At 39.2% G+C, this 19574-nt stretch overlaps 1 protein-coding gene across 1 annotated transcript; it reads left to right on the top strand.

The window, feature by feature from the left end:
- The first annotated feature begins 454 nt into the window (after positions 1–454).
- On the top strand, positions 455–8872 carry LOC109277737 (interleukin-8-like). Its single transcript, XM_019467662.2, has 4 exons — positions 455–641; positions 1299–1428; positions 6423–6506; positions 7886–8872. The coding sequence occupies exons 1-4, from the start codon at positions 578–580 to the stop codon at positions 7896–7898; spliced, it is 291 nt and encodes a 96-aa protein (XP_019323207.1). The 5' UTR covers positions 455–577; the 3' UTR covers positions 7899–8872.
- Positions 8873–19574: the final 10702 nt, after the last annotated feature.

Genomic DNA, 19574 nt, shown 5'->3' with positions numbered 1-19574 from the left:
AAACTGTGGTTTGCTATTTTTGACAGGACAAGAGTTATTATAGCCTGAACTTCAGTTTCTTTGTAGGTTACTTATGCTATAAGTGCGCCTGGAGCTTGGCAGATTCTATTATCACCTTGAGTGGGATTATGCCAAATAGGCCTAAAAGCTAAAAGCAAATACCACACTGGGGAAAAGCATCTTAATTACTTACTTTGTACAAACATGACCTTTAAAAAGTACATAGACATTCTTACTCCATTGTGTAAGCCACTGTTAACTGACTGGCATGGAACTCTTCACAATTATGCAGTTTCCCTCCCTAGGAAATAACAGGTTCATTTGTCCTTTCAATGAATTCATATCCTGCCCCCTAACGTCAACCCCCCTTTCCCTTACGACAACAAAGCTCGAAAAGCAAACCCAGTTTCCTTATTGGCTTGTGGCAAACACACTACTTAATAAACTGCTCCTTTCATCCTTCAATGAAGAGGGAGTGCATGAACAACAAAAAATTCCCAGGGCTACAGAAAGCACATAAAAGAGGGCTGCGGTGTTGATTCCACCATTCAGACTAGGATCAAGATCAAGCACTGACATGGCTGCTGAGAGCTCACAAAGAAGATTCCTCCTGCTGGCTGTCTTTGCACTGAGCATCTTTGGTAAAGCAGCTACAGCTTTTGTATTTTCCTTCTAGGCATTGCAAAAATTTAGAAAAGATTCGAGAGCTGATGAGATTGTATTTAGCATTGAGCAAAATATAGCAACTGTAAAATTGAAACCTTGGCAGAACATGTATTTAGATTGTGGGGTGTCAAAGAATTTCTTGTTGGATTAATTTTAAAAATATGTTTAGCTTCCTGGATTTATTGAACTGGAAGGATCTGTGCTTGTCTTACTCAAGATAACAGCAGGAGCATTACTGCAAATAAGTTTAGGGGTATTTATTGCAATGATAGTGGACAGATAGAAAGTGCCTCTTTCAACTGATAGAATTCACATAAAATTTTTATGTCAAAAACTTTTCATAGAAGGAAATCAAGTTGATTGTATCTGTAAATAAGTTATTTTATTGACCATGCATACTTTTAAGCAATGAATTATTGGTCTAGTGCGCGTATCCATTCCTCAAACATCGTAGATGCTTAATAAATGTTTGTTTATAAAAATAGCAGGTGATTAGATTTGCATGCTTGTCTCTCTAAATTAGCCTACCGGTACTTATTTTGGGAACTGGGTGTCCTGCTGCATGGATAAAGGAAAAACATAACCGCTATCTTTGTTCTTACTCGGGGTTTTGCCATTCTTTTCTTACACAGCCAATCTCTGTGAGGGGCAAGAGTTGCGATGTCAGTGTATTCAGACACATTCTGATCTTATTTCTCCGAAATTCATTAAACATGTCCAGTTGATACCCGAAGGTGTTCACTGCAGCAGGAAAGAAATCATGTAAGTAGTAAAGGTGTGGAGGAGAATGGTAGCCTCTAGGATTGGGCTTTGCAACGCGGACATTCGCATTAAAAAAAATACAGTACGTTGGGAGTACCAGAGACCAGGGCCCTGAGCATGATTCATGTACAGTGTGGGAAGATAAGTGTCCAGTGGTTATGCTCTCGGAAAATGTCATGTACCCTCTCCAAAAAAGTAAAATGCTCTCAAATGGGAACATGATTAGTGTGTGAACTCTTTTGAGTGGCCTTTGAAGTCAAAGAATATGTGCAAGAAGCAAAGTTACATGGTCCTCAGTAAGAATACATGGGTGATTCTTGATTTTCTAGAGATCTCTCTATTATACACTTGGGCAACATAGTGAGTCCGTATGGCTTAGTGGCTCTCAAAGCCGGTGTGACAATCTTTCTGAAGCATCAGAAATAAGCTCAACAAATATAGAGCTTAGAGGCTGGGGAGAACACTTCTGCATTTTATTGAAACTTTTTAAAATTTTGAACTATATCATACATAGTGTTTTGGTTCACTCCTAAGTAATAAATTATCACAACTCAGTGGCATAGAATAAACCCATTTATTATCTCAAAGTTCTGTAAGTCGGTAGGCCAATGGCTTGACCAGTTTCTTTGCTTAGGGTTTCATAAAGCTTAAATTAAGATGTCAGCTGGGCTGAAGTCTTGTCTGGAGGATCTGGGAGGAACCCACTTCCAAGATGATCTATGTTGTTGGCGGAAATCAGTTCTCTGCAGTTGTAGGGTTGAGGTATCCATATTCTTTCTGGCCATTGGCTCATGGTCACTCGAAGCTCTTAGAGGCTACTCTCAGTTTCTTCCGCGTAGCTTCTTCCATATCCACGACTAAGAATCTATCCCACACTGATCTGATCTCATGCTTCAAATATCTCTCTTCAGCTACTAACCAGAGATAACTCTGCTTTTAGGGCCCACGTGGTTACATGTGAATTATCTCTCTTTGGATTAATTTAGTCAACTCATCAGTAACCTTAATTGCATCTGCCAAATCCCTTTGCCATGTAACATGACATAATCATGGATGTAATATCTCATTGTCTTCCTGGAGACGAGGGAGGAAAGCTTGGTGAGTCTTAGGATTCTGTCTAACATGCATACAAAAGAGTATATAAATATATATACATGCAGTTTAAAGATCAGTAATAAAACAAAATCTGTTCACTTGCCACCCAGGCCAAAATCTAGAATATAATTCGTATATCAGAAGCCTGAACATGCAAAACACCTATTTGGTGTTTGGGTTGAATTGTGTCCTCTCTAAATTTGTATTTTGAAGTCTTACCAGCCAAAAGCTCAGAGTGTGACTGTATTTGGGGATAAGATCATTAAAGAGGTAACTAAGGTTGAGTGAGGTCATAAGGCTGGGCCCTAATCCAACATGACTAGTGTCCTTATAAGAGGAATAGACACTAGAAATGCACACACACACACACAAAGAAAAGGACTGTGAGGACACAGCAAGAAAATGGCCATCTGCAAGCTAAGGTGAGAGGCCTCAGAAGAAACTAAACCTGCCAATACCTTGATCTTGAACTTAAAGCCTCCATCCTGTGAGATACTAAGTTTCTGTTGTTCAGGCCACCCCGTCTGTGGTATATTGTTGCAGTCCTAGCAAACTAATACACCTTCGGAATCATATACCCATCCCAAGCTAAGAAATAACTACTATTTGAGCTGCTGTTTCTTGCTTTTTAAAAATCATTATACCATCTATGTATGAAATCTAAAACAATTACAGTTTTGCCTGTGTTGTGGATTGAATGTGCGTGAATTGAATGTGGATTGAATGAATGCACCCCCGAATTCATATGTTGAAATCCTAAGCCACAGCGTTACAGTTATTAGGAGGAGGAAACATTGGGAGGTGATTGGGTCATGAGGGTGGGGCCCTCATCACTCAACAAAGGGATTAGTGCCCTTAAAAAAGAGACCACAGAGAGCTCCCTAACCTTCCGACATGTGAGGACAGAGTAAGAATGTGGCCTTCTATGAACTAGGAAGCAGGTTCTCACCAGACACCAAATCCATGGCACTTTGACCAAGAACTTCCCAACCTCCAGAACTGTGAGAAATAGTATTTGTTAAGCCACCCAGTCTGTGGTGTTTTTTATATATATATAGCAGCCAAAATGGACTAAGACAGCCTGCTTTTGAACTTCAGGACATCATGCTGTATATACTCTTTGACTTAATTCTATTATTCAACATTTTATTCTGCAATACATGCATTCTGATATGTTTAGCTGTCCTTTATTCAGTTTAAATGACACTTAGTATCCCGTTGTAGGAATACTAACTCAACAAATACCAAATTTGCTTATCCAGTCCACTGTTGGATAAGCACATTTGGGTTCTACCCACGTTTTTGCGATTATCAACATCCTCCATATATGGTTCAGGTATATGAGCGTTTCTCATATTACTTGCTGGGTTTCATTTAAGGTTTGCACATCTTTGACCTTATTAGGTTATGCCACACTGTATTACAAAGTAACAGTACCAATGAACACTCCTTCCTACATAAAACCATTTGTTGTTTCACATTTGGCCAATATCTGGTGTTGTTAACCTGATGGGTATATAACGGTATCTTTTATTGCTCGTTTAATTTGCATTTCTCTGTTATTAATGACGTTGAGTGTTTTTTTTCCATGTGTTCATAAGCATGTATGTTCCCTTTTATGTGAAATTTCTGTTCATTTCTTTGCTTCTTTTCCCACTAGGATACTATCATTTCCCTATTGGTTCACAGGTATTTTTTTACATATTCTGGGTATTAATCGCTTGTCAGATTTAGGGATAGCAAAACTCATTTTCCAATTTGCGGCTCGTATTTTCCTTCTTTCTATGGTGTCCTTTCAATTAATGTAAATTTGTATTTTTTACATACCGAGTTAAACAATATGCTTTTTTTTTTTTTCTGGTTGGCACATTTAGTGTCTTGTTTCAAAAAAACTTTCCTTCACAGACTTCACAGAAATATTCTGCTATATTGTCCTCTAAAACTTTTACAATTTTTTTCCATTGTATTTAAGACTTTAACCCACCTGGAACTGATTTTAGTATGTGATGTGAGAGATTGGTTCAATTTTATTTTATTTTTCCGAATAGTTCATCAATTATTCCAGCACTACTTATTAAGATATCATCATTTCCCCACTGATACGCAGGGCTAATTCTTCGGTAAATTGAGTTCCCCTCAATTCTGAACCCTCTATTCTGTCCCATTAATCGATTTGTCTTTACTTGTGCACTATCTTTAACATTTTATAGTAATTCTTAACATAAAGAAAGGAAAATTCTTCCATTGTCTTCAGAGCACATTTTCTTGGATTTTTGCTCTTCCATATAAATATTAAAATCAGCTTGCAAATTTGCACTAATTACATCATAATTTTGAGTTTCTTTGACATTATAGATTAATTTGTGAATTATTGACATCCTCATGATTCTGAGTTATTTCAAGAACATAGAATCCCATTTTATCAATCCCGTAGAAACCCACTTTATCAAGGTCTTCTTTTAATGTCTTGAACCAAAGTTTTATGATTTTCTCCATAAAGGTCTCCATTTCTTTTGTATTATTAAAAAAAAACCCCACATTTCTAGTCATTTTATATATTTTTAAAAATTTTTTTTCATGTTTATTTATTTTTGACAGAGAGAGACAGAGCATGAGTGGGGGAGGGGCAGAGAGAGAGGGAGACACAGAATCCAAAGCAGGCTCTAGGTCCCGAGCTGGCAGTACAGAGCCTGACGCAGGGCTCGAACTCACGGACTGTGAGATCATGACCTGAGCCGAAGTCGAACGCTCAACCGACTGAGCCACCCAGGCGCCCCCATTTTATATTTTTTGATGCTATTGTAAAGAATAACTTTATAAAATTTTGTTCTAGTTGTTATTAGCATTTAGACCAAATTTTGTATTGATTTTGTAACCACCAACTCTTTACTTGAGTAGTTTATCTGGCAATAATGGCAGTTTACTTTCCTCCTTTGCAACTTTATGCCTTTTATCTTTCTAGCTTTGTGGAAATGACTGTGGTGATAGCATGTATCCTTATCTTCTTTCTGCTTTCAAATTAAATACTTTCGAGGTTTTACCACTATGTATGATGCTTTGTGGCTATCTGTGTATTAGTAATTTGCTAAGGGGTTATTATTACGTTATTATCATTATCGTTTTTATTATGATCTGGTCCTCCATTCATGCAATGAACTTCAAAGAGGTAGAGATTTGTGGTTCTGCGAAGTAGAGTTTAAGACTATAGAAGCAGGGTGTCCTAGCGGCTCGGGTGGTTAGGCATCCGCTCCCGATTTTGGCTGAAGTCATGATCTCACAGTTTCCTGAGTTTGGCCCTGCATCAGGCTCTGCGCTGACAGTGCAGAGCCTGCTTGGGATTCTCTCTTTCTCCCTCTCTCCCTCTCCCACTCAGCTGTCTCTCTCTCAAAATAAATAAATAAACTTAAAAAAAAAAAAACTATAGAAGCAACTTAAGCTTCAGAATTAATTTAAATAAGCAATTTATGTTCTCCTCTCCCCCAGTAATAAATGAGACTTTAATGAGGTCCCAAAAGCTAACACAATTAGCCCAGGTATAATGATAAAGAATATAGAGTAAGTGGTTGATAACTGGAATCCCGGAAGATATCACCCTTGTGTAGATTTTCCAGTCTAACAATTGTGTAGCATAAGTCTACTAAATGTTTGCTGCATACTTGATATCTGAAAAACTTTAAGAAAAAATTTTTTCTTTAATTGATTTTTAAAATTTCATTGTGTATACTGGTATGACTGAAAGTCATATTCCAATAATAGTATTAATGTAGTTTGAGAAATCCATATGTCCATTTTAAGTATAAAATTTCATGTTGATACCATTTTAATCAATACATTTAAAACATTATTCAATTATGTACAATTATTACTTAACCAAAATGCTCTTTTTTTTTTTTTTCCAGAGTCACATTGGAAGATGGGAAATTAATTTGTTTGGATCCTAACGCTGAATGGGTGATGATTATTATCAAAAAGATTATCAACAGGTATAATTAACGCCAAGGATTCTCATATTCGAAGGATTCTCATATTCAAACTCCCTTTCTTTTCTTTTAATTAAAGATATCTATGAATATATACAGACTCTGCCATAGATTAGAATAAAATTACAGTAAGATTAGAATGAGTCTATACCGGAGAATCCAAAAGTGTGGTCCCAAGACCAGCAGAATTATCATCACCTGGCAACTTGTTAGAAATTCACATTCTTAGGCCTCAGCTTAGACATACTGAAATCAGAAACTGGGTGTCGGGCCCAAACATCTGTGTTTTAGTAAGCCCTCCAGGAGATTCTGATGCATGACCAAGTTTGAGAACCATTGGTTCTTACCTTCTATTTAACATGATATCCAAGTTGACCTGTGTTATAAGTATCCCCATTAAATATAAAAATGATCTAATATTGCTAGAAACTATCTTATGCAGATAAGGTAGGCAGGCAATAGACACATTTGGTGAAAGAAGTTTTAAGGAAAAAAAAATCCCTTTAGAAAAAAAAATTTACTTCCAGCACAACATTTCTAGAATCTAGACTTCACATGGAATTTGCAAATTGGTGAATGGAGAAGATACATTAAGGACAGGCAGGTGATAATGGGAGTGTATTTGGATTAACTTGTGGGAAAAAAAGTCATGGTAGGATTTCTAAACCAACGCAGTGCATAAGACAGAGATTATGACTCATATTAGAAAAACTAAACTTTGTGGGTTTTTAAATTAAAAAATGAAAAGGGAGTGCCTGGGCGCCTCAGTCAGTTGAGTGTCCCACTCCTGATTTCGACTCAGGTCATGATCCCAGGGTTATGGGATCACCAACCACCCCCCCCCCCTCCCACCGCCGCCCCGACCCCACCATCAGGCTCCTCACTGAGCTTGGAGCCTGCTTAAGATTCTCTCGCTCCCTCTCCCTTTGCCCCTTTCCCCCACTGACACTCTCTGTCTCTAAAATAAAAACAGTTAATTAATTAATTAATTTAAAAAAGGAAAACGAATTAAGGGTATGTGGAACTATGATTCACCAGGGGATCACCTTGGCAATTGAGTAGTATAATGTGGTGGGAAGAGCTCGGGTTTGTGACTCATAGAGCTATGGGTTAGTGTTCCAGATCCACAACTATAATTTATGTCATTTTGGATAACTCACTTAACATCGAGATTTACATGATTTCATTTGTTCTTACTTTGCTCTATCATGGGATAATACATGTAAAGTGCTTAATTATGGCTGCTATCTGTTTTTAGCTTACCAAATACATGAGATTTTTTTCTTTATTCTTCTGGGTTTTTTCTTATTTTCTTACAAGGGGCCACACATGGGAAATCCTGTGTATCTGTATAGTCACCTGTTACTCTGTTTGTATTGTAGTGCCCCTAACTGATGGTCACACAAGGAACATCACATCCTGTGGATATCGGAAGCCCTCGGTATCATCGTGAGCTTGGACATCCTCCAGAGGTTTCTTTCAGAGTAGCATCAAGTTATGCTAATTTCTGACTAAAATGAACTGCCTTCTTTACTTATTCTGACAACCTAAACATTATTTTCAGGCAGGTGGTTGGCTACTTGTGAGGGAATAATGGAAGGGAGGGTTATGAAATTTCCATTATGTTGTAAGAATACTCTCTAAACTCATATAGTAGGTTAGAGGTTTCCTAGTTAGGCTCACTACATCTTAGTAGAGTCCACTTTTTCCATGCTGTTCCCTACCAGTTAACTTCCTAAGGCACTCTGGCATTTGATCACTGCTTTTCACTTGACCCTATCCTTTGATATTATTCTCAATGACATCAACATTTTTTTGATTAACTTATCAACACTCTGGCCTATGGATTGCTTGAACTTTTAAGTTCCAAAGGCTTTAACTTGCTCCCCATTTTAGTCATCCACAACCTTGGATCTCAGTATAAATAAGGTTGTTTATCTACAGCTGTCAAAACTGCAATGCTCCTTTTACAGGAATTTTTCATTCATTATAAGATCTATGCATTTAATAAGAAGAAAATGGGGTTCATACAGTTGTATGATAGACTGGTCTTAAATTTTAAGAATTTACTCTTAAATAAAGCAAACCTGATAGATAACCTCAGCCAAGAGTAGAGGCAACCCACCCTAGGAAACTGTAAAGTCATCAGGTTGGAAGAGGAAGGGAAGGAAATTTAAGACCATTGAGACCCAAGGAAGATCATGAGGATGATGCCTCGGAAAGATGAAATAGGAAATGCAGAACTAAGGCTGTGTTTTAACCATTTAACTTCTTTTAGGTAGAATTTCTGGATATGCAACACCATATTGAGAGAATATATATGTATATAATTTTTTTTATCGTTCTGAAAATAAAAATGTTTTAACAGATGAGTGATGTTCTCAGTTGGGGCTGCTAACAAATTACCCTAGACTGGGTGGCTTGAACAACAACTTATTTCTCATAGTTCTGGGAGCCAGGAGTCCAAGATCAGGGTGCCAGAAAGGCCAAGTACTTGAAAAGGTCCTCTTCCTGGTTTACAAATAGCTATTTCCTTGCTGTGTCTTCACATGGAGGAAGAAGAGAGCTAGCTCTCTGACCATTTTTTTAAAATAAGGGCACTAATACCATACATGAGGGTTCTACTCTCATGACCCAGTTACTTTCCAAAGGCCGCACCTCCAAGCACGATCACATTGAGGTTAAGATTTCCACATACGAACTTTGGAGGGACGCAAACATTCAGTCCATAGTGGAAATGAATTCGGTCCCTAGACACTGGAGTCCTCAGGACTTCCTCTTGTCATCTGTTATGTTTTTGCCTCTCTCTGCTGGCCTGGGGTTTCTCTTTTTTCTCTGATTTTTGGGTCTCTATGACAAGTCATCCACAAAAAAATAACTTGCTTTCCCTAAGATTCAATGTCTGATTCCCGAAAGAGAAGATCTCATTGGCTATATCGAGCCAGGTGTCCACAGAGGTCCAATAAACTGTGGCAAGGGATAGTGGTCGCATGGTACAAACATGGAATCTGGGACTCACCACTGTAGAATGAAGAAATGGTTCTCAGGGAAGCAAGAGTTTTTATGAATTGAATCCTTCGAAGGATTCGATCACTCCATGTGTGTCTTCATGCGTGAAAGGGAAACACAAAGACAAATGAGAAAATGCATTTCCTCAGGAGAGACTCTTGTGCCTTCAAGAGGTGATATGCATGCGTTGGAAGAGCCCTGGGCAAAAGGTCGAAGGTCTGCAATTCTGAACAAGTATCTTCACTTCTCTACACTCCATTGTAAATGTGAAAACGTGGCAAACAAAACAAAATCAAATCCTTTTCGTTCCTGCTCAGGATTGTTAAGAGGAGATGCTAAAATAAAATTGCTTTGAAAATAAGTGTGAAAAATCATGAAGTATTGTATATCAACAATTAGCCCTCAAGTCGGGCTTGCTGCAGGAACTATCTCAGGACCACAAGCACAAGACTGAATATTTTAGAATATCAAATTCCAAATTTCAAGAGAAAGGGATCTAATCGGCACAGTTTATGTCATGTATCCACTCAGGGTCTAGCACCCTAGAACAGAAGAGTGTAAACACACCACGGAGACATGGTCAGGAGCCACCCCAGGATGAGGCAGGCCATTTCCGGAGTAGCTGGTAGACAGCTCCGTGGGCTTAAGCAATAGATTAGATTCAGCTAGAGAGACCATTGTTTTACGTGAATCTAAGATGCGCTAGAGAGATGCAAATACAGAATGTACAAAAAGAAGATTGAGACTTCAAGAATGGTATTGAGAATATCTAAATTACTTCTGAAACGAATTCCAGGCAATGAGGGGAGAAGAATGGATGAAAAGTAATATTTGAAACAATAATGACTAAGAATTTTGCAGACAGATGAAATTGTCACTAATGACTAAGAATTTTGTAGACAGATGAAATTTTCATATTTAGAAGCCCAACAAATTCTAAGCATCATAGAAACATAAAATTCACACCTCACTACATTGTAATAAACCTGCCAGATCCAAAATACAGAGAAAAGACCTTAGAATGAATAAGCATGACCTATACCGTGTGGCAAGTGTTTCCAGAAGGAGGGCTCAAGGAAAGGTCACACCTGCGGTACATCTTTGGAATACGTACGTGGTTTTTTAAAAACGGAATTGCTGTGGGAGCGCCTGGGTGGCTCAGCCCACTCTTAGTTTCGACTCAGGTTTCTCACAATTTCTCACAGTTTTCGTGGGTTTGAGCCCCCCTCTTTCTCCCTTACTCTCTGCCCCTCCTCCACTCGCCCTGTCTATACGTCTCCCTCAAAATAAATAAAATAAACTTAAAAAATAAACTAAAATGGAATTGCTGTGGATGAAATAGTTGTAAAAGAATATCAGATTGCTGTGGCCTTTTATGCACATTTATGAAGAATCAAGGTCACCAAATTTGGCTTGTGTTAATTATGCCTAAAGGATACAGTGAACTCCTAAGAAGAAGCCACGGTTAGTGATTCATTTATGTGACTAATTTTACTAGAAATCTTTTACTTCCTTATGTTGGTGGTTTGACACCGTCTCACACATGTTACATTTTTTCACTATGATTTTCTTAGGTTCAACGAATTTTTCAAAATGTAACCTGCTTGGATGTATTGAGAAAAGTGTACCTTCATTACTGCCCCTCCACCACCACCCTGCCCCACCCCTCTTCATGTGTTCTTCTGGGGAAGTGGTAAAAATCGGTAGTTAAAACAGGATTTGAGGCAGATAGATCCTATTTCAGAATTTTAGTGTCTTCTTCTATAAAATGTCAACACTAGTATGTATTTTAGAAAGCAAATGAAAAGAACTAAAGAGGTGAATGCCTTTCATCTCTTTCTGCTCTAGGGACCACATCACACTGCTCGTACTTGTGAAGCTAGTCTCCGTTTCTTGGCTTAAAGCTCATATTCATACTGTTGTCTCCGGTTAAATTGGTTCCCCTTGCCCTGCCTCCTTCCCCTGAACCTGACCTAACATACAAAGGAACTAAGATTTGAGGGATGATCCTAGTTTGTATATCACCTCCTCCAGGGCGCCTTTCCGTCCCCCTTAAGTCTGGGTTATTTGCTCCTCAATTACATAAACTGTCAAAATAACAATTGCTTCACATTTGAACTTATTTCACAGAGGAAGTTTTAAAATCAACATGACCAACTGACTTGCCAGATATTATAAAACCAGATCGTGGCAGAGCCAAGGCGAGAAGCCAGGAATCCTGATTTTTATCCTCCATTACTCCATTATCTCCATTACTTCCGCTTTAGTTAACAGAACCAGCTCCACCCTGGTTACACCCAGACTGTGGGATGCTGAGACATAAAATCTCCAGAAAGAGACCCTCTGTGTGTTTCTGGGTGAGGTGCATTTCTTCCTCATGACACGGCAGTTCATCAGGCTGTTTAAGACATCCTGACTGCTACTCCTTGCCAGCAATAGCAGTCTTCCCCCACTAGGTCGTCACATGCTATAATCTTGATCTGGACTGCTGCCTGTCTTCTGTATTTTCTTCTTGGTGCCAATAAAAATATGCTATCATTTTAATTTAGCCGAACCTCCTTCCAGAACTCATCATCCCCACAGGGATTTTTCTCCTCTCTTGAGATTCAATTCTTGTCACTGCTGAAAAGAATTGTCCCCTTACCTTGCATCCTCATCCTGCCCTGAAACACACAATCACCCATGACGATGCCCTACCCCATGGGCCAGAGAGCTCAAGGTGAAGGAGATGCATTTGTTATTTTCCCCAGACCCACTGTTCCTCTGGTTTTCTATTTTATTACATACAGTTCATCCAGCTGCCTAAGCGAGGGATTTAGGGGTCATCATAGACTGACCTTGTCCTGCCCCACATCCAGCCAGGCTCTAGGTGCTGCCTCTTCTCCACTCTTTCCCACACTCATCCAGCCTTCCTTTCTCTTCCCTCTGCCGCTGTCTTAATTCTGGCCTTCTCAAACTTTCAACCATTTCCCTGAAATACCTCCAAACTAGTATCCATGACTCCAGTCTGCTCCTATTCCAATCCATCTTATTCACTGCAAAGTGATTGTTCTAAAACACAGGTATCAGTAGATGAGATGAATCTCTCATCTATAAGGCAGGCCAATAATTAAGAATGACCATTAATCAGATCCTTTGTGAAAATTATCCATTATTAAGATTTGCTTCGAAACACATTGGATGGACCCAGGTCTGACCCATTTTTCTTGGTGTCATTCAAATTTTGATACCCCTGAGACCATCTGGTCAAAAAAGGGACCCATATTCCTACTGTCACTTAATTTTATTTAATTTGCTATTTCTGGGCTCAAACTTACATCAGCAAATAGATACATGTGTCATATTTATTGAAAGAAAATGTGTACATGGTAAATATTTTAAGAGTTTAAGTGGGGGCACCTGGGTAGGTCAGTTAGTTAAGTGTCTGACTCTTGGTTTCAGCTCAGGTCATGATCTCATGGTTTGTGGGATTGGGCTGCACATCAGGATCCATGCTGAGAGTGTGGAGCCTGCTTGGGATTCTCTCTCTTCCTCTCTCTCTGCCCCTCCCCAGCTCACGCACATGTTTCTCTGTCTCTGTCTCTCTCTCTCTCTCTCTCTCTCTGTCTCTCTCTCAGAATAAATAAACTTAAAAAAAAAAGAAATAATGATTTAGTGACATTTATGTATTCATTTCTTGTGTATACAAGTCATACGAGTATACCTATAGCATAAGTTTATAGAACAGGAACTTCTGGGCTTGCCTGGATGGCTCAGTCGGTTAAGTGTCTGACTTCGGCTCAGGTCATGATCTCATGGTTGGTCAGTTTGAGCCCCGTGTCAGGCTCTGTGCTGACAGCTCAGCATCTGACTCGATTTTGGCTCAGTTCATGGTCTCATGGTTTGTGGGTTCGAGCCCCGAGCCAAGTTCCATGCTGACAGCACAGAGCCTACTTGGGATTCTCTGTCCCTCTCTCTGCCTCTCCCCTGCTTGCATGTGCTTTCTCTCTCTCTCTCTCAGTCTCTCCAAAATAAATAAACAAACATGAAAAAAATTTTAATGCAAAAGAAGTACAATGAGTAGAGAAGGAGAGAAAGAATTTCAAAGTTTAGAAAGAGAAAAGAACAGATCCTGATGACGGCATCAATGTGCTAATGACTCCCAGACCTAGAACGCCACCCTTGAACCCTCTCCTGAACTCCATACTTGTGCATCTAACTTCCTACTGAACAACTCCACTTCAGTATCTAACAGACGTCTTGAAATTGATATATCCAAAATGGAACTCTTGGTCAGCCCCCAAAATCTGGTCTGCCTGCAAGTCACCATTATTGTTGATGGCAATTTAGGCTTCCAATTGTCCAGGCCAAAAATCTTGGAGTTTTTCTTGACTTCTTTTTACCCACACATTAGACATTATTTTTGTCAGAAACCCCTGGAGAATCTACCTGTAAAAGATATCTAGAATCTGACCACTTTCCACCACGTCAGCTATTACCTCCCTGGTTTGAGCTAGCCTTACCTCTCACCTGGGGATACCATAACCTCCAAATTGACTTCTGCTTCTATACTTGCCACCCTCACCCCCACAGTTTATTTCAAAACGATAGCCACAGTGGTTCTTTTAAAACATAGACCAGATAATGACATTCTTTTACTCAAAACTTTTTGATAACTTCCCATCTCACTCACAGAAAAGCCCAAGTTCTTATAATAGCCAACAAAGCCTTAGGTCTGCCCTTCCCCACTCCCCCCAAGGGTCTCCCCTGAAAATAATATATTCCAGGCAGAAGAAACAAGCCACGCAAAGGCCCTAAAGCAGGGTATGTATGAGTTGTTCAGGGGTCATTAAGCAAGTCAATGTGCCTGAAGAGAGTGATCGAGGAGAACCCAGCAGGAGGTGAGGTCCTATTGTTAGTGAGGGTATTAGGGACTGAATGTTTGTTAACTCTGGTTGTTTCCTCTGCCTGGAATATATTATTTCCAGATATCTCTGTGGCTAACTCTCTCACCTCTTCTAGTCTTTGTTCAAATGTCAGTTTCTCAAGTCTACTCTAATCAGCTTATTTATAATTGCTACCTACCCTCACCACCACCCTTGGGTCCCCTTATCTTACTCTCTGTTTTGTTGTCCCATCAAACCTTCTAAAGACACTTTACAAGGAGTTGTTCATATGGTGGGAACTCAGACAGACAGGGCAGGAGCAATGAGAGTATGGTCAGAGTGGCTTCAATTGCCCAGGAGAACCAGGGGACAGGGTGGGTGGGTGGAATCCAAAGAAGAGGTCACACAGGAGCTCAGATTTGAAAGGTAAGTGGGAGCTTGATGAAGTAGGCATTTAGTAGTGAGTGGACTTTGAAAACTGAATAAGCCTTAGCCCCCCAAAATGATTGCAATAGTGGAATCTCAAGCATTACAACAGAGCAATGGGGAAGAAATTTAGGGGCAGGTGGATAATTAAGGGGAAGAAATAAGGAAAAAGCTGGTCTTACTCTCTTTGGGCAGATGGGATTCTGGCTGGCTAGGGGACTGTATTTCATGAGGGTTTGTTCCCAGCTTGTTATTTTAAATAATAGGATGTCACCCCATTTGACTTTGCTATTGCTAACTTCTCTCCTATATGTGGGAATTGTCTTAAGAAATATATCCCCAAATATCTATATCTTAATAACTCTGAACAGATGTTTATGCCCAGACTTCTAATCCTTCTGACAGTTAAATGAGGTGATGCACTATTCAGCCCAACTGAGATCTAGAAAATGACCAGCTTGCTTCACATTTGAGAGGTAAATACTATCTATTCAAACCATGGTCACCCCAAGGCAAGTCAAATTTGCTCTCTGACCGCATTTCCCCTCCATCCCTTAACTTACACTCAAAATTGGTGACTGTCAACACTCCAGGCAATTTTTTCTTATATTTAGGGATTCTGTTTTCATATGTATATGTGCAATGTCATCCTGTTTCTCGGAAAAGTGCCTTTTCCATCTATTCAGTAGCTACAGCAAGGTGTTCTAGTCAAGGCCAAGCTAGATTTTAAAGTCTGTGAGGCTATTTGTATAGCTGTTAAGCTGACAAATTTCATCTTGTATTAAGTGATTATGGATATCTTTTTTGGGTGGCAGGAGGGGATGGCCTAGAAGAAGAGAGAAGCAGGGAAGGCAGAATAAAGCCAGCAGGGAAGAATTGATATCCTCTTTACTTTGCTTGTGAAGTTGTGCGGGACCTCAGTGGAGAACAGGAGATAGGACCAGAAGACCCAACCTCAGATACCTGACAAGACTCAGTACAAGCAGAGCTTAATGCATTTATCTGTCAGGTTAAAGAAAGAAAAGATTATATGTACCTGTATTGACATGATTCATTTGGAGAAGGACACTTTTGTTGTATGGCAAATTTGGTTGTAACAAATTTGACAAAATGGCACAAAAAAGGGTTGTGTTCAAAGATTAAGAATGAAGACTTGGTTCAGGGATGGCCTGTTATGAATTATCACCTTTCTGGGGATTTGCTTCTTTCATTGTCCTTCGAAAGAAGTTCTAAGAAAATTATATAAACTAGTCTTTCACAAAAACCTCATCTCAGAAATGGAGAGAAAGTGGTAAGGTGAGGACAGTGAATGTGGCAGATAACTATACCGCTTGTATGCAAAGTGGGAAAGAGCTGATATACCCAATTTTTATGTATATAAAATATATCCCATACTGGTGGGATATATTCCCAAAGGGTTCGTGGAAGACTAGACAGGTTCACGGAGAAATGGGACAAGTGAGTTCCCTCTCTAAAACTCCAATGTGAGATTATTTACTGAAACCAAGAACTTGTTCTTTAAAAAAAAAGAAACAAAATTGATAAACTTTCTACAGACTCCATCAAGAAAAAAAGAGAGGCACCTGGGTGTCTCTGTTGGTTGGTTAAGTGTCAGACTTAAGCTCAGGTCACGATCTTGTGGCTCATGGATTTGAGCCCAGTGTTGGGCTCTGTGCTGACAGCTCAGCCTGGAGCCAGCTTCAGATTCTGTGTCTCCCTCTCTCTCTGCCCCTCCCCTGCTCACACTCTGTCTCTCTCTGTCTCTCAAAAATAAATAAACATTAAAAAATTTTTTTAAGAAAAAAAAAGAGAAAGAAGCCACATAAATAAAATCAGAAATGAAAGATGAGAAGGAACAAGACCATTTTATTTACACATAACACAGCAAAGGCCAAAAAAGCAGCCACCATGAAAAGGTCTTTCACAGTTAGACTGATGCAAAGGCAAGTGCAATGAAGAACGAAGTGGGTACAGCACAGGAATATATTCTTGTGACTCAGAATTCTGGCAAAAAAAAAAAAAAAAAAAGACTATCACGAGAATTAGTCGAACATACTGGCAGCCCTTGCTTTGTATGATTCTGGTTCCAGTATGCACAAATTTCTTAAATGGTCATTTTTGTAACCCTACACCTCTGTGCAAAGTGAGGACAGAGCGGCCTATATCGTACAGAGACAATATTATAGACATATAGACACATAGACAAAATTTAATGAATGCTCCACCATGCAAGGCAGGGAGAGGGAGAGTAACCCATTACTGGTAAAGAGGAAACTCTAAATTTAAAATAACAGCAATAACATTAATGGCAACAGAGAATACTTACTGAGCACTTATTATATGCCAGGTACCTTAGAATACCTTTTTTACTCTACATTCTCAAATTTCTATAACAATCTTATGATGTAAGCACTGTTATTATCCCCCCAAGCAGATACAATGGAATGGATAGATTTAATAATCTCGTAATGTAGAATAAACAAATAACTGTTTTATTTAAGTTTAACCAGTTTCCAAGGCCAGATTCTAGAAAATGGAGAGCAAAAAGAATCTTTCATGGTCTTGGACCAACCCAGCTTTATGCCTATTAGTAAATGAAAACTCCTTTCCAGGTAATCTGAGAGAGACTGGCAAACTGGCATTCATCCATTCATTCACTTAATAATTCAACAGATATGTGTTGAGCACCTCCATTTCCTGCCTTACTTCCAGAAACCGAGGATACAGTAAAGCCCTGTCTTCATGGAGTTCCTATCATAGCGTGGGACACAAGACAATAACAAATAAACAAATATATCGCATAATATCAGGTTGCATTACTATATGTTCTGATGTTTATAACAGAAAAATTAAATAGGGCAAGGAAGAAAAATGAAGGGGCAAGGGAATTGCTAGGATATTCTGGGAATACTCTTCTGAGGAAAGGACATTTGAACAGAGAACCAAATAAAATGTGGGAGCAAGTCATGCGAATATCTGGTGGAGGAACATTCCTGGCAGACGGAGAGCAAAGCAAAGTTCCCGAAATAAAATTGTGAATGGCACATTCTAAAGGAATAAGTAGGGCAGGAAGGTTGACATAGTGGAATAAATGAAAGGGGGGGGGGTCTCAGAAATGAAGTTGAAGAGGTAGATGGGGACAGTGATAAAGAACTTTGCAGCCATGGAAAAGTTTTAGATATTATTCTTGGTGTAATGAGAAGCCGCTGAAGGGCTGAGAGTAAAAGAGTGAAAAGTTTTGTTTCATTTAAAAATATCGCCCTGGCTACAGTGTAGAAAATGGACAGTGAGGATTTGGAACAAGAGAGGAGGCAAAGAGGCAAGTTTGATGGCTGTCACAGTGGTTCCTATGAGACAGTGATGGTGGCTTGGACTAAGGAGGTAACAGTCAGGAGAGCAAGAAATATTGAATGAGTGATAAATGCTGAAGGTAAAGTCGACAGATTTGCTGATAGAGTTGAGGCAGGGGGTGAAAAAAAGAAAGTGAAAAATCAAGGCAGGCAACGCAGGTTTGGTCTGTGAATGGCGGTGCCTTTTATTAAGAGATGACGAGGGATAAGTAAGTTTGTGTTGGAGGGTTAACTAGCATTCTCTTCTGGTCTTACCATGTTTGAGGTGTCTGTTAGACACCGAACTGGAGACGTTGAATAGTTGCAACATCCGTCCTGATGCTCAGAGGAAAGATGAGAGGTGGAGACATGAGTGGAAGCATCTTCAACATACAAGTGATAATAAAAGCCATGGACCTAGGTAAGTTACCCTTGGTCTTGATTGTAGATAAATTTGAGAAGAGGTCTCTGGATGGACTCGGGGACATGCCAGCGTGTGGGAGTCAGAAAGTTGAAGGTAATCTAACAATGGAGACTGAAAGGAAAAAAAATCCTTTGTATTTTATACTCATATTTCAAATGACTAATGATGCTGGCGATAGCATGCATGCACCAGATATGTGACACCTTTCCATAATTCCAATTACTCCAGGAAAATGTCTGTCATGTGCTTTGAGAAAAATCGCTTTTTTAAATTACAAATTCTCAAAGGACATTGATGCATGATTAGATATTTTGAAGATAGAAATGCTTTGAAAGAACTCACTACTCAATACTTAGTACTGTTAGAATAAGAGAAACCATTTTATGGCAAGAAAGATATGTAATCCAGGTAAAATATTGAGCTGGATATTTTTGACGTAAATATTCACCCAGTATCTTCATTTGAGAAAATCGCAAAGGTAGGCAGATCCCTTGTCATTAAAGATACCAGTTTTAAAACGTGGTAATAACTACAAGTGTCAATTTATAGTGTCATCAACACACACTCATACACACACACACACACACCCTTATACAATGTCAATGTCTGCATGGATGTGGTCATATCCTTGGTGGAAGCAAAGTATATTGAACCTGATGATGGTGTATGACCATATGCTGTTCATTGCCTTTCTCCAACTTGATTTGTGTTCCAAATCTCTATCAGTCCAGGACCACCTTAAATCTCCAAGTTTGAAGTTTAATATTACCTGGACTCAGCCATTCAATGTGAAATATGGTCGAGGGCTGGTTTACACCTGGTTCTTCTTCATCCTGTCTGTGCAGTCTCCAGGATTATGAACTTATTGAAGACAGTCTTCTATTAGACTGGCCATTATAAGTGGGTGATCAAAATTAAAGTTCAGATTTAGGGGAATTAGCAAATTGCTTTAGGGACAAAGGGGCTCTTATACTCCACTTATTATCTGAGTTCCTGATTTTCTTCAAATCTTGATCTA

This window comes from Panthera pardus, unplaced genomic scaffold, assembly GCF_024362965.1.
Source record: "Panthera pardus isolate Hobbes unplaced genomic scaffold, ASM2436296v1 HiC_scaffold_13, whole genome shotgun sequence".
NCBI lineage: Eukaryota > Metazoa > Chordata > Mammalia > Carnivora > Felidae > Panthera > Panthera pardus.
This window is presented reverse-complemented; position numbering and strand designations above follow the sequence as displayed.